Source organism: Nyctibius grandis, chromosome 7, assembly GCF_013368605.1.
Source record: "Nyctibius grandis isolate bNycGra1 chromosome 7, bNycGra1.pri, whole genome shotgun sequence".
NCBI lineage: Eukaryota > Metazoa > Chordata > Aves > Nyctibiiformes > Nyctibiidae > Nyctibius > Nyctibius grandis.
The window spans coordinates 48,132,419-48,146,192 of record NC_090664.1 but is presented as its reverse complement, the minus strand read 5'-3'; the positions used below and the strand labels follow the sequence as shown (position 1 = coordinate 48,146,192).

Below are 13,774 nucleotides of genomic sequence, written 5' to 3'. Positions count from 1 at the left end.
CAATTTGCATGTGAAATCTGCAACTATGAGCAGTCTTAATGCCCAAAAGTCTTAATGAAAGCAAGGCAACGGTTATTTTTGGCAGGGGACACTGCATGAAATGTGATACGCTCTCTAGGAAACCACCATTTCCTAAACTCAAAAACATAAAAAGAAAACGTAGACTTTAAAGGATCTGAGATTCACTGTGGCCAACTGAGCGAAGACCTCTGCTCAGTGCCCAGCTGCCGAAGTGTGTGAAGAGGCAAGGATGGGCACAGGGCTTACAGGGGTCCAGTGGTGTGCACCAGCCGCTCACGTGGGGTTGAGGGCACTTGTGTTCTTTGGAGGGACTGGAAGATCATGTTACCGAAACCAAAATGTATAACATTTTATGCATATTTTAAATCCAGTGGAGAAGGAGATGCATTGTCAAAAGATGCATAGAAGTATGTAGAGCTCCAGTGTTTCTGGCACACTACAGCCCAATGATGACTAAAGGTCAGAGGAAACAAAGCTCATTTTATCTCAGGCCCTGAAACACTAGGAAAGGCGTGAAGGTGTATTTCCTTTGGAATACAATTCTGCCTTCAAAGGGAATACAAGACTGGGACAATTTCACTGTTTTTAAAGAGAGACATCTCTCTGGCTACTGTTAAAACTTTAATAACCTAACTTTACAGGATTTAATAAAAAGAGCTCCTGAAAAACAGTTTTTACCCTGTATGAAGCATCCTTTAAAAAAACCCCAAGTGTCCTGGCGTGGATATCTCCAGATTTCCTATGACAATACACAGGCACATTATTCCAATCACACTGTCTGAGACAGTGTCTGGAAGGGCACAGAAATGCCTGCTGGAAGCACACACAGCATTAAATCTAACAGGCCACAAAATGCTGTTTTGACTGAGAAACAGGATTTTACATGTTTTCATGTCATACCTTGCTACAAAACTCACTGCCTATGATAAGGAGGCCATAAAGATCTATGTGGGATTGCTTTGTTCCTATGTTCACAGCATGTGATTGAGCATAACTACGAATGTGCTTGGAGGACAAAAATGTTCTTTTAAGATTAAAACTGATTAGCTCCCCTGACTGTATCAGAGCAGAATAATAATAATTTTCATGGAGCCATCAAATGGAAAAAAACATTAACCTAAAAAATCTAAAGAAAAAGAAATCAAAAACATATTTTTAAATCTTTTCATAAAGGAGATAATAAATCGCTATTTGAATTGGAACTTGACATGTTGAAAATCCCATATCATCTACTTTGATGGCACTTTCTATGATATATATAGTTTGCAATTCACATCATATCACACATACAATGAAACAATTTGTAATACTCCAGCTTCAGATAAGATTAACAAAAGTGGCATCTCTGAAGGAAGAGATGTTGTATAGAACATACTATTTGCTAATATTTGGGAAACATAAAGATATCTGGAGAGAGACACATTACTGTGAAAGAACATAGCCCATAGTCCAAGAGATGAGGATTAGTTACAAAAAAAAAATTTTGTGTTTGTGTGTGAAATGACAGGCATTTCAGTGGTATTAATGCAGGGAAAGAAGAAGAAATAAAACATGCTGTTTGTTCTGTTGCTACAATGACCATGGAACCCCTGACTATTGCTTCTAAAATGAGGAGTTAGTTTTGATGTCATTAAAAAAGCCTGGGATTTCAGTTTTTAATTTTAGATCTGATTTCCCAAGTCTAAACAGCCAAAATTATGCTGACATGAGTGTCTATTCCCAGGTCTTTGCTAAACACCAGGAAGCATTCTGAGAATAGAGAACAGAGAAGGAACTAGTGGGAGATGTGAGGGTCGGTGGCCGTCTTGGGAATAGCGACCACGAAATGTTAGAGTTTTCGATAGTGGGGGAAGTAAGGAGGGGCAAGAGCAGAACTTCTGCCTTAGATTTCCGGCGGGCTGACTTTAGCCTGTTTAAGAGGCTGGTGGACCGAGTCCCTTGGGAGTCAGTCATGAAGGGCAAAGGAGTCCAGGAAGGCTGGACATGCTTCAAAAGGGAATTGCTAAATATTCAGGAGCAGGCTGTCCCGGTGTGTAGGAAGACAAGCCGTCGGGGAAAAGACCTGGTTAAACAGAGAACTTAGGCTAGAACTTAAGGAAAAAAAGAGAGCCTACTTGCTCTGGAAGAAGGGTTGGGTAACTTGGGAGGTCTATAGGGACGTGGCCAGGTCGTGTAGGGAGAAGATTAGAAGGGCCAAAGCTCAATTAGAGCTTGATTTGGCTGCTACAGTCAAAGATAACATAAAAAGCTTTTACAAATACATCAACAGCAAAAGAAGGGTCAAGGAGAGCCTCCACCACTTGCTGAATGAGGAGGGTAGTGTAGTGTCAGGGGATGAGGAAAAGGCAGAGGTGCTCAATGCCTTCTTTGCCTTGGTCTTTAATGTCAAGACAGGTTGTCCTCAGGAGACTCGGCCCCCAGAGCCTGAAGTTAGGGACGGGGGGCTGTGTGAGCCTCCCGTAATCCAGGAGGAGATGGTTAGTGACCTGCTGTGCCAGTTGGACACCCACAAGGCTATGGGCCCGGATGGGATTCACCCCAGAGTAATGAAGGAACTGGCAAATGAACTTGCCAAACCACTCTCGATTATCTGTCGGCAGTCCTGGTTAACTGGAGAAGTTCCAGCTGACTGGAAATTAGCAAATGTAATGCCCATCTACAAGAAGGGCCGGAAGGATGATCCAGGGAACTATAGGCCTGTCAGCCTGACCTCGGTGCCAGGCAAGGTGATGGAACAGATCATCCTGAGTGCCATTACACGGCACATGCAGGACAATCGGGGCATCGGGGCCAGCCAACATGGATTCATGAAAGGCAGGTCCTGCTTGACCAACTTGGTCTCCTTCTATGACAAAGTGACCCGCTTAGTAGATGAGGGCAGGGCTGTGGATGTAGTCTATCTAGCCTTCAGTAAGGCATTCGACACTGTCTCCCACAGCATCCTCCTAGACAAACTGGCTGCCCGGGGCTTGGATGGGTGGACTCTTAAATGGGTTAAAAACTGGCTGGATGGCCGAGCCCAGAGAGTGGTGGTGAATGGGGCAAAGTCCAACTGGCGGCCGGTCACTAGCGGTGTTCCCCAGGGCTCAGTTCTGGGGCCAGTGCTGTTCAATATCTTTATAGATGATCTAGATGTAAGGATTGAGTGCACCCTCAGCAAATTTGCAGATGACACTAAGCTGGGTGGGAGTGTCGATCTGCTGGAGGGTAGGAAGGCTCTACAGAGGGATTTGGACAGGTTAGATAGATGGGCCGAGACCAACGGCATGAGGTTCAACAAGAACAAGTGCCGGGTCTTACACTTTGGCCACAACAACCCCATGCAGCGCTACAGGCTGGGGGAAGAGTGGTTAGAAAGTGGCCCGGCGGAAAGAGACCTGGGGGTGCTGATAGACAGCCGGCTAAACATGAGCCAGCAGTGTGCCCAGGTGGCCAAGAAGGCCAATGGCATGCTGGCCTCTATTAGGAATAGTGTAGCCAGCCGGTCTAGGGAAGTGATCGTCCCTCTCTACTCAGCACTGGTGAGGCCGCACCTTGAGTACTGTGTCCAGTTCTGGGCCCTGCACTTCAAGAAAGGTGTTGAGGTGTTGGAGCGAGTCCAGAGGAGGGCGACCGAGCTGGTGAAGGGTCTGGAGGGTCTGACCTACAAGGAACGGCTGAGGGAGCTGGGGGTGTTTAGCCTGGAGAAGAGGAGGCTCAGAGGTGACCTTATTGCAGTCTACAACTACCTGAAGGGAGGTTGTAGTGAAGTGGGAGTTGGCCTCTTCTCCCAGGCAACTAGCGATACGACAAGAGGACACAGCCTCAAGCTTCGCCAGGGGAGGTTCAGGTGGGACATTAGGAAGAATTTCTTTTCATAAAGGATTATTAGACATTGGAATGGGCTGCCCAGGGAGGTGGTGGAGTCACCATCTCTGGATGTGTTTAAGAAAAGACTGGACATGGCACTTAGTGCCATGGTCTAGTTGACAGGGTGGTGTCAGGGCAACGGTTGGACTCAATGATCCCTGAGGTCTCTTCCAACCTGGTTGATTCTGTGATTCTGTAATAAATCTGAACTGGAGAACACTGCGTGGTTGCTGGGAATTCAGTCAATCCATCCCAGATGCCACGTCAGACACGTTGCCTGCAGTCCTTGGGGGAAGTACAGCTAATTCTAGGTATTCTGCCAACACAAAGATAGGATACAGAACGAAAGAGTAAGAAGAGATGGACCCTCACCTAATAATGAACCAGAAAAAATCCCTGCAAAAATCTAAAAAAACCCCAAACAGTCATGATATAAAGAAAAGGAAAGCACATGAAGTCTACAGGCTGGTAAAAGAAAAGCCTTTACCTTCATACACATATAGATGCCTGCAGAACAATATGTAAGCCAAAAGGCTATCTGGCTGCAAACATTAGTGTTCAATTTTAAACTGCCAGGCACAAACAATTTGCACAGAGCTGTGAAAAACTCTTCTTTATGAAAATGCAGAACAGTATTAAAGCTGCTAAAACAAATTTTTAATATTAAAACTGTGCTCATAATATAACTCACTGAAATCGCCCATCTTATATCAACTTGTTATTCTGTAGGTCTGTATTAGCCTATAATAGAATTGTCAGCCTATTTGTTAGTTCACATCTCTGTCTTCCAAGAAGCAAACCAAAAAATGTTAACTGCCAGAATGTGCTGAAGCATGTAGAAAAGAGAATAAATAATGGAAAAGCATAAAAGGACAGCCTAGGCCATTGTGTGATGCCACGAATGACATCTTCCCACGGATGCCAGGAGCAATCCGCTGCCATTTGACCAAGCAGAGGTATTCCTTCTGGGACTACTCAGAACACGATTTTCATCTCATTGTTTCCACTCCAGTTCCCATTCCATACAAACAAATGCAAAAATATTTGCAACAGTATATGCTGTGACATTGCATAGTTTTATTTATAGATCATAGATCATGTTGCTTTTTTAACTGTACGACTGACATCTCTTTGTTTTATTAAATTGATATTTAAACATTATGGAATGATCTTGGCAATAGTTAAACAGCGTAAGTCTGTAGATATCCCTTTATGTAAATATATATAGATATGCATGTGTAAGTGTATATTTATATATCCATATATACACACATATTTAAAAGAAAAACCCCAAGAGGTTCAGCTGAATTAGGGTAAGTCATTAATTTGACATAGAGTATTTACTTGGACAGCTGGATTTTATAGTTTACCGGATGGATGTGGTATCAGATGTTCCAAAATAAATCAAATTTACACCTATTGATGTACTTTAAAATGTCATTAAACTTCAGAAAACAGTAACAGGGAAAGACATATTAGATTTTTTATCCCTCAAAGCCATGTTGCTGCTTTTTTTTTGTAGAATGAAAGCAGACTTATCCATGTGAGTACTCTGTATGATCTTAAAACGTACATAGTCTGCTCACCTTTTTTTGTTGATGCATTTAAAATCTCTGTTTTATATTGAAATGATGCACCACATTATGTAACTGCCTCAAACTGTCTTAAGGTACTGCACTCACCTGTGAAAGCATGGTGACACCCCGATGAAAATTTGCTGTATTTCTACTAAAACCATTATCTTCAACCTATAGTCATGTCCACCTCTCAGTGCTCTCAAATACAACATTTTACAAATAAAATAGCATAGTTCTATTCCCCAAAGCAGGTAGACTGGTTGAGGTCCCATCCTCTCTTCTTGTACGGCCTTTCCAGCTCATCTGCACCTTTCCTCCAGTCCTAGCCAGTTAGGCTGAGGCATCTCCTGTCTCCTCTTTCCCTTGGTTCCCAGTGTCCTTCCTTCTGCTCAGCTGCTCTCACATCTGCTCAGCTGCATCAAGGCCTTCCGTTGTCTGATCCAGCCACTTTCCCCCATCTCTCTCTACTCCTTCACCAGTTCAGCAAACCGTCCCTTCCTCCAGCCACCACCCTTTCTCTCCCTGCCAGCTTCTGGTTTCACCATGGCAAGGGCCCACCACAGATGTCGGCCAGGGCATGTGTGAACATAATGGAGAAACTACGAGATCAACTCAGCTTCTCAGGGATGAGGAAGGCTCAAACATGTTCTGTTAGGAAGGAATCTCCAGCTATTTTTAGCTGTTAAATTGCTATGTGAGATGTGCAAACTGCAAAGCCTTTATGAGGGCTTAGAAACTTGTTTTCATGGCTTTTCATTTGAAAGGCAGGGTACCTGTCCATGAAATAAAGATTGGAGCTTCTGCTCCAGGGTGCTGTGACACCAGCGCATTTCAAAGAAAAGCGCTTGACAACTGAAAAAGTGACAATGTGAGCAAAGCAATACAATTCCCCAGCCCTTTCCTTGGAAACACCTCATGGCTTCAGTCAACATTTTCCAAAAGGATTTCGTTTAAAAAATAAAGCTTTTAAGGATTAAAGAACACACTTTGTGTGGACAATTCCAGACCAAATAATTAAAGTAAGGCATTATTAGTGCTAGCTAATAAAAAAGAGTTTATATAAGGAGATATTTGGGAGAACCTTGCAACAGGCATTGCAGCCAGCCATGGTAAAATTAAGGAGATATGACAAAAAGAACTTGCAATGAACAAACACATTTTCATAGAACCATAGAATCGTTTTGGTTGGAAAGGATCTTTAAGATCATCAAGTCCAACTGTTAATCCAGCACTGCCAAGGCCACCACTAACCCATGTCCCTAAGCACCACATCTACACATCTTTTAAATACCTCACGGAATGGTGACTCCACCACTTTCCTGGGCAGTCCGTACCAATGTTTGACAACCCTTTTGGTGAAGAAATTTTTCCTGATATCCAGTCTAAACCTCCCCTGGCACAACTTGAGGCTATTTCCTCTTGTCCTATCACTTGTTACTTGGGAGAAGAGACCAACACGCTCCTCGCTACAACCTCCTTTCAGGTAGTTGAATACAGTGATAAGGTCTCCCCTGAGCCTCCTTTTCTCTAAACAATCCCAGTTCCCTCAGCTGCTCCTCGTAACAGTTGTGCTCTAGACCCTTCACCAGCTTTGTTGCCCTTCTCTGGACTCGCTGCTCCTCGTAAGAGTTGTGCTCTAGACCCTTCACCAGCTTTGTTGCCCTTCTCTGGACTCGTTCCAGCACCTCAATGTCTTTCTTGTAGTGAGGGGCCCAAAACTGAACACGGTATTCAAGGTGCGGCCTCAACAGTGCTGAGTACAGGAGGACGATCCGTGCCCTAGTCCTGCTCGCCACACTATTTCTGATACAAGCCAGGATGCTGTTGGCCTTCTTGGCCACTTGGGCACACTGCTGGCTCATATTCAGCCAGCCATCAATCAACACCCTGAGGTCCTTTTCCGCCAGGCAGCTTTCCATCCACTCTTCCCCAAGCCTGTAGTGGTGCATGGGATTGTTGTGACCCAAATGCAGGACCCAACACTTAGCCTTGCATTTTGCTGTATTTACAGCCTTCAAGGCATACATCCTCAGAAAAAATGCAAGCTCAGCAGCACCAGTGTGAGCTTCCCAGCTGTGACTCACCTACACCACTGAGCCCCTTCCTCTCACTGCCCTCAGGCATTCTTTCTGGCTGGAACTGCTGTATCTGTCTACTAACACTTCCCTAGGATACATGGTTGAATCTCTGAACTAACACTGGATATGAAAGGCTTTTGATTAGCAATGGTCAGTTTTCTCTATGAATGTATGTTCCGCGGCAAGTATTCCCAGACTTAATTTGTTCAAGTGCCACCCTTGGCAGAGATGACCGTGGTGACAGAAGCTTCGGGATACATATGAACATATAGACACAAGAGAAGGCTTTTCCATAACTGCTTTGAAGTAGCATATACAGCACTAGTGGCATTATAACATAGCTTGGGTTGCAGGGACAGGTGGAAAATCAGCAGTTGTTGCCAATGATTCTTTGTCAGTGGCCAACACCAGAATGCTTTGAGAGGCTACAAAGATATCCATCTAGGATTGGCAGAGCTCTTCTCTTGGAAAATTTTCCTCTCCTTTTCCAGACAGACCTGCATTTGCTGAAATTGCAAGCAAATCTTCAGATTTTCCATCACAGAAAAGGAGGAACTATATATAACTCACCACACAGCACTATCTTTGTATCCTCAGATTCAGAGCTAGTTAACCACAAAAACACACTCAAAAGCTATGTTCAGTTGTGACTTGTTCTGACATAAGTTTTAAAAAGCAGTATAGAGAAGAAATTCAGTTCCCTACCTTTCTTGTAAGTGGCACTTCAATAGGGACGGGGACAACTTCCGCAAGCAGGCAGCCATAAAATGCTACCATGAAAGCAGCAGGATCATTGTTAGGAAATACGAGTGTTACCTGAAACAAAGAGACGCATATTAAAAATGTTTTATCCCAGGTTTCAGATGATAATTGGAGTTTCCATGCTTCCTTTTGGAGAGAGATGATTACCGAAACATTTCTACGATAATTATTCAAATACCTAATGAAAGATGAATGAAGAATCAGAAGGAATTTATTCTGACAGATATTCCTTTTGTGAACACTTTCACTTATGATGGAGTTAAATATTTTCATGCTGCATCGTTTCCTACGTTGACAATACCTTTCATCTGGTTGTCAATTTACTGATTGCTTTATAGATGTTAAATAACCACGTAAACGGAATTAATAGAAATTTACATTCTAATTTAATAATTTGCTTGAAGTTACCGAAAACTGAGTGGATCTGTGACCAATTCAGATTACCCAGACTTACTATGCCATTATGTCAATCGTTAGCACATTATATTTTGTCTCCCTATGTTCTGCCTCATGTAACAATTTCACTTTACGATTGGACTGCTGCCCAAGTGTAGAAGGTTCTGTGTACTTAGAGAACACAAATAGCTGGTATCTAGAGAAGTAAACGTCACATCCAGAGCTGACCATATAGCATGCCAACCTAGGCCTGGATTTGTTAAACTTCACAGCTGTAGGGCTAGGGCTAGGGAACTATTTAGACAAAAGAATGCCAAGAAAAGATAAAATATCATAGCAAATCACCTGTATGTTCACTGGGTGCCCTTCCTCCCCCAATGTGCTGAACTGTGCAGCTTACTTCTGTGGGCACTGCAGACTGTCTTAGACCCTCCAGGGGCAAAGGGGAAGGAGAGGCAAGAGTGCCTGGTCTTGCTGAGGATCCAGCAACTTCGAGAGCTCATGACACTCCTTGCAAGGGCAGGGAAGACTACTGCTCTCACTTACTGCTGAACGACCTCAGTGGCTAGATCCTGCCTACGTTTTGGTTCAGTCAGATGCATTTACTCAGGTCATGTCTTAAAACAGCTCTAATGCAGCTTGTAACTATCTTGCACGGCCAAATGAAGTGGCATGCAAAAGGCATGGCGAATGACTTTGAATTTAATTCCTTTGGGCTTGCACTCAGGATCAGAGTGTATTATTACAGCATCTTAAAATTTGCTGAAACTACCTAATAACTCCTGAGTTTCGACTGCTTTGACAACCATAGGAGTTCTGAGTTTCACTCTCTCAAAGTAAAATCATCATGTTTTCATATACGCTCCAAGGTTCAGTTACTGGAGATTAAAAAGAGTTTCCAGTGATTTCATGTGGCTTCAAAGATAGTTACCTCCCACAGATTAACTTGGTTTCTTCAAACTAGAAGAAATCTAACCAACCTTATCCTGGTGGGTCCAAAATACCTCTGTTTTTAAGCTGAAGACTGTAACTTCAGAACTGTTTAGAGAAATTTCAGAGAAAATACATTGCTACTTTGTACGCTTGCACATGAAACAATCCAACTGCTGGAGATGGCTGTGCAGAGCTTACTGTATGTATCCTCCATGCACATACCCTACATAGCCTCAGGGGAAATGGAAAGGGAGGGATTTTGCTAGGTGCGGCTGAGGGGATGGCAGAGTTTGCTGAGCCCAGCAAACATCTGAAAGATGGTGAAAGATCCCAAAAGATACTTTGAGGATTGTTGAGTTTTATGTTGGTCTTTGTTTACATACACACAGCAAAGGTTTGGCTGGGAAACTCTGCAAAGGAACTGACAGAGGTGAAAAAATCTCACTGAAGTCCAGTGGGAATGAGGCGTTAACTTCCCCTCCAAAAACCATTAATCACTAACAGACCTGTACCAAATAAATAAATAATGTATGTAAAAGCAAAAAGGGATATGGCTGAAGGGAAACAAAACACAGAGTGTATATTACCAAATGAAAATCTGGTCATCTAGTAGATATTTCAGAGGGCAAGCTTAATTTCCAGGCAGCTGTCTGGGGTGACACAAGGTTAAACTTCTGAAGTTACTATAGAAGGCAAATGCAGTTCGTTGTGTACTATAATAATACCAGAAACAGGGAATCAAATGCAGGCACATTCACCTATTTTTTGGCTCAGACAAAGAACGTAAGGAGTGATGTAATGGTAGTTACGAAAAATAGAGATTGTATTGACAGAAGATGGTTTTAAAGGGAAAAAAAGCCTTTCTGAATTTTATATAATATTAACATAAGGAAACATTTACACTCTCATTTAGAAAAGACCAGAAATATATGTCTGTATTTCATTTAGTATTTAAAAACTACCTTTAACTGTTGTCACACAAAATACATTACTTAAAATAAAAAGCCATCTTCAAAGAGGTCAGAAAGCTTTTATGTTATTACAACAGGGGGATAACAGCCAGAATAACAGCCTAGAACATCAGAAGGACAGTAACACCTCATCTTCAACATGAAGTTGCTTCAAATGATCATGTTTCTGTTACACAGGGATGCCAGGCAAGATGTTTTTACAGCACAAAGCATATGCTTTCAGCATTCAGCTATAAACATTTGTTTCACTGTAATCTAGGCAGACTTATTTTAGAAGAGCTGCAATTTGTTCTTTATGTGTCCTGCACTAGCTAAACTTCCAGCTATCAGCCTGAATTATCCACAAATCCTTTCTTAATGCTAGGAGATGCCAGTGGCTGCTGCAGCAAATGAATACGAAGATGGGCAGTTACCACACAGTAGATAGGGAGAGATGCACACTGCCCATATGTGAATTTTATTCCTTTTGGAGCTTTCTGGGTGGATTGTTTTGAAATGTACACTTGAACAACTTGTTTCTTCTGCTGTTGCTTAGAGACACACTTGTGTAACAAGTAAAAGAGATTCTTCAGATCCTACTCCTGGCTGAATGCCATTGTAGGAAGCAATTTAGATTAAGGATCTAGAGAACCTTTAGTTAAATTTTTTATGATTTGTTTCAAAAAGAAACATAGGAAGGACTGTCAGGTTTCATTTTTTAAATTTTTTTTCTTCTTTTCGGAAGCATTATTGCATGGTCTCATTTTTGTAGCCCTAAGAAATGTGTAACGCAAACAGATGTGTTTCTCATGTGTGGCACAAGAGGACCAAGGGAACCAACAGTTTGAGAATTGCTATCAGACCCTGGGGCAGGAAGACTTAATCCCACCCTCACAACTCTAAGCACTAAGGCAGGACTAAAATTTGCATTTCTGACAAACTTGTTCTGGAATCTCCATTCCACGGCTTAAAGCCAAACTGGAATGGGACCTGTGGAAATTGCTATACATGTTCTGGCAGAGAAAAGGGGCAGCAGGCTCGGCCAGCCTTGACAGAGGAAATGGCAGGTTTGTAAGTACGTCAGTAGCAAAACCAAAGGACGTTCTTGACTTCATTTAACAACTTCAAGTGTTACCTCTGTAACCCTTGCTCTCTGTGGACTTTATCCACTCACTAGATTCAGCCTCTAGCAGTAGCTGCATCAGTCAGGAATCAGGAATGGAAATATTCTCCATGTTACCAGTCAGTGTAATTTATTTATTTAACTGGCTGCCAAAATGTTCTTACTTCACTTGTCTTTGTCCTCCACAATGGTCCTCTTGTTTCTACCATCTCAACAACTACAAAGTCATTAGTAAGTAAGTTTTTTACCCACATGATGCCTCCAGGCTCCACAAGCAAGCTTTTGCTAAACAGACTGCTGTTCTATGCCCAGAAATCACTTTCCATGGGAACGTTTATTGTTGCTGTTGCCACAACTTCAAGTTACTATTCAGAAGGTACCAGCTCGGGTTATTTATTGTGCAATTCAAAACATCTGTCTGATCAGTCTTTTTCTGAGTAAAAGGCAGATTTCACCCCCCCAACATTTCACTTAATTAATTTCCGCTGAGCAACCCAAATACCTCATCCTCTCTTTGTCAACATGATATCTGAATTATTAGTAATTAAAAATCATTGAGATACTCACCCTGTCTCCAGGTCGTACCATTGGTTCTTGTTTTGTGCCTAATTTATGTAGTATATTGTAAGCAACCTTCATACTTCTGGTCCAAAGTTTGCCTATTAACAGAAAATTTGTGAAATTAATTTTAAAATTCTTCATATGTTTTACAAGATTATCAAAGAGAAAGAATACCTGAGCAGTGAAAGAAAACAGTAGGAACATTTATGTAGACATCACTACTGGGACTAGTGGCAATATTTAAATACTTATCAGAAGCTTTCTTTGAGCTTCTTTTTTCAAGACAGCAGCATTTTTAAGAAAAAAAAAAGTAAGAATAGTTTTCTTTACGGCAGAAGTTTCTTACTTTGCAGAAAATTTGATCTTGACTCCAAAAGTTAACTGTTAAAACTGGCTGGAACATCATCAAGTCCAGACATCATTGTACCACCCCGAGCTGTAGCAAGCCGGACAAGCTGCATTTCAGCCCAGATTGACCTCTGAAGGTGTTACTCAGGTTTCATGATGGCACTTCTCTCACCCCAAGCCACCAAGGGAACAAGGAAAGGAGTCCCACGAAGCAGAGACAAGGAAAAAAACTCCAACAAACAGAAAACACCCCGCAGCCAAAGGGGCACACTGAAGCAGCAGGGACCCTCTCATCCTTAGCACATCCATGTGTCTGCCATTTCACTTTTAATTCTGGGCCTTCTTCCATTTAATTTGTCTTTTTCATCTCACCTGCTCCCATATCCTCCCTTCCCTCAGTTTCACGTCACTTGCCCCAGGTACCCTTCCTTTTAACCATCTCTCGTCTCCCTTGCTTCATTTCTCCATCTCCGCACTTAGCTAATCCTTATCAAGACCTCACCCTGATATTTTTTAAAGAAAAAATTATCTCATCAAGACCTCATTGGCCACATTACATGCTTTTCCTTAATCCTAAGTGATTGGCATCTTCCAGCTATGCAAGCTCTTTCAGATTGCCTTTGTTTAGAGACCTTGTTCCTTCCCTTTGAACAATCCTGAGCGTAACAATCCTTGTTCTTGGCTGGTCTCTAGGTACTGTCTTTAAGCAGTATTCAGTCTGACAGTAATAAATCTTCAATTCATGCCCACTAATAACTTAAATGCTAATAGGTTCTGACAACAGATTACCTATGGGGTTCAGCAGTTCAGGCTCCCAAACATTCAGTATTGCTATTTATAACTAAGCCAAGCAGTTGTTACAATAAGTTCCTCCACATCGTGGTTAGAAAATGCAATACTATTGAATTATTATATATATGCAAATCTGATATAACGTACAATGAGAAGGCCAGATTTTCTTTTTTTTCCTCTTAAGGAAAATTGAAAGGGTCACTGCTGCTTGTTACTGAGAAAGTACTAAATGCAATTACTTCTTACGAAAATGGTAATATTGTATCATCAAACCATGTTTTGCAAAGTTTTTAATTTATTTAAAATTACTCCAGTATTTGCATGCTGAACTGCCTCGATGCTCAGAAATAAACATGACTCTATTCTGTTCCACTGGAAACTCAG

The 13,774-nt window shown here is 42.0% G+C and overlaps 1 protein-coding gene across 5 annotated transcripts in view; it reads right to left on the bottom strand.

Moving 5' to 3' along the window:
- The window catches only part of DIP2C (disco interacting protein 2 homolog C), a 334,890-nt gene that overhangs the window by 91,587 nt on the left and 229,529 nt on the right, over positions 1 to 13,774 (bottom strand). For all 5 annotated transcript variants that reach the window (XM_068404523.1, XM_068404525.1, XM_068404524.1 and 2 more), the window contains 2 exons: positions 12,257 to 12,348; positions 8,231 to 8,341 (listed from right to left, as the gene is read on the bottom strand). In XM_068404523.1, the coding sequence (XP_068260624.1) occupies positions 8,231 to 8,341; positions 12,257 to 12,348 (203 nt within the window). The remainder of the gene's footprint in view (positions 1 to 8,230; positions 8,342 to 12,256; positions 12,349 to 13,774) is intronic.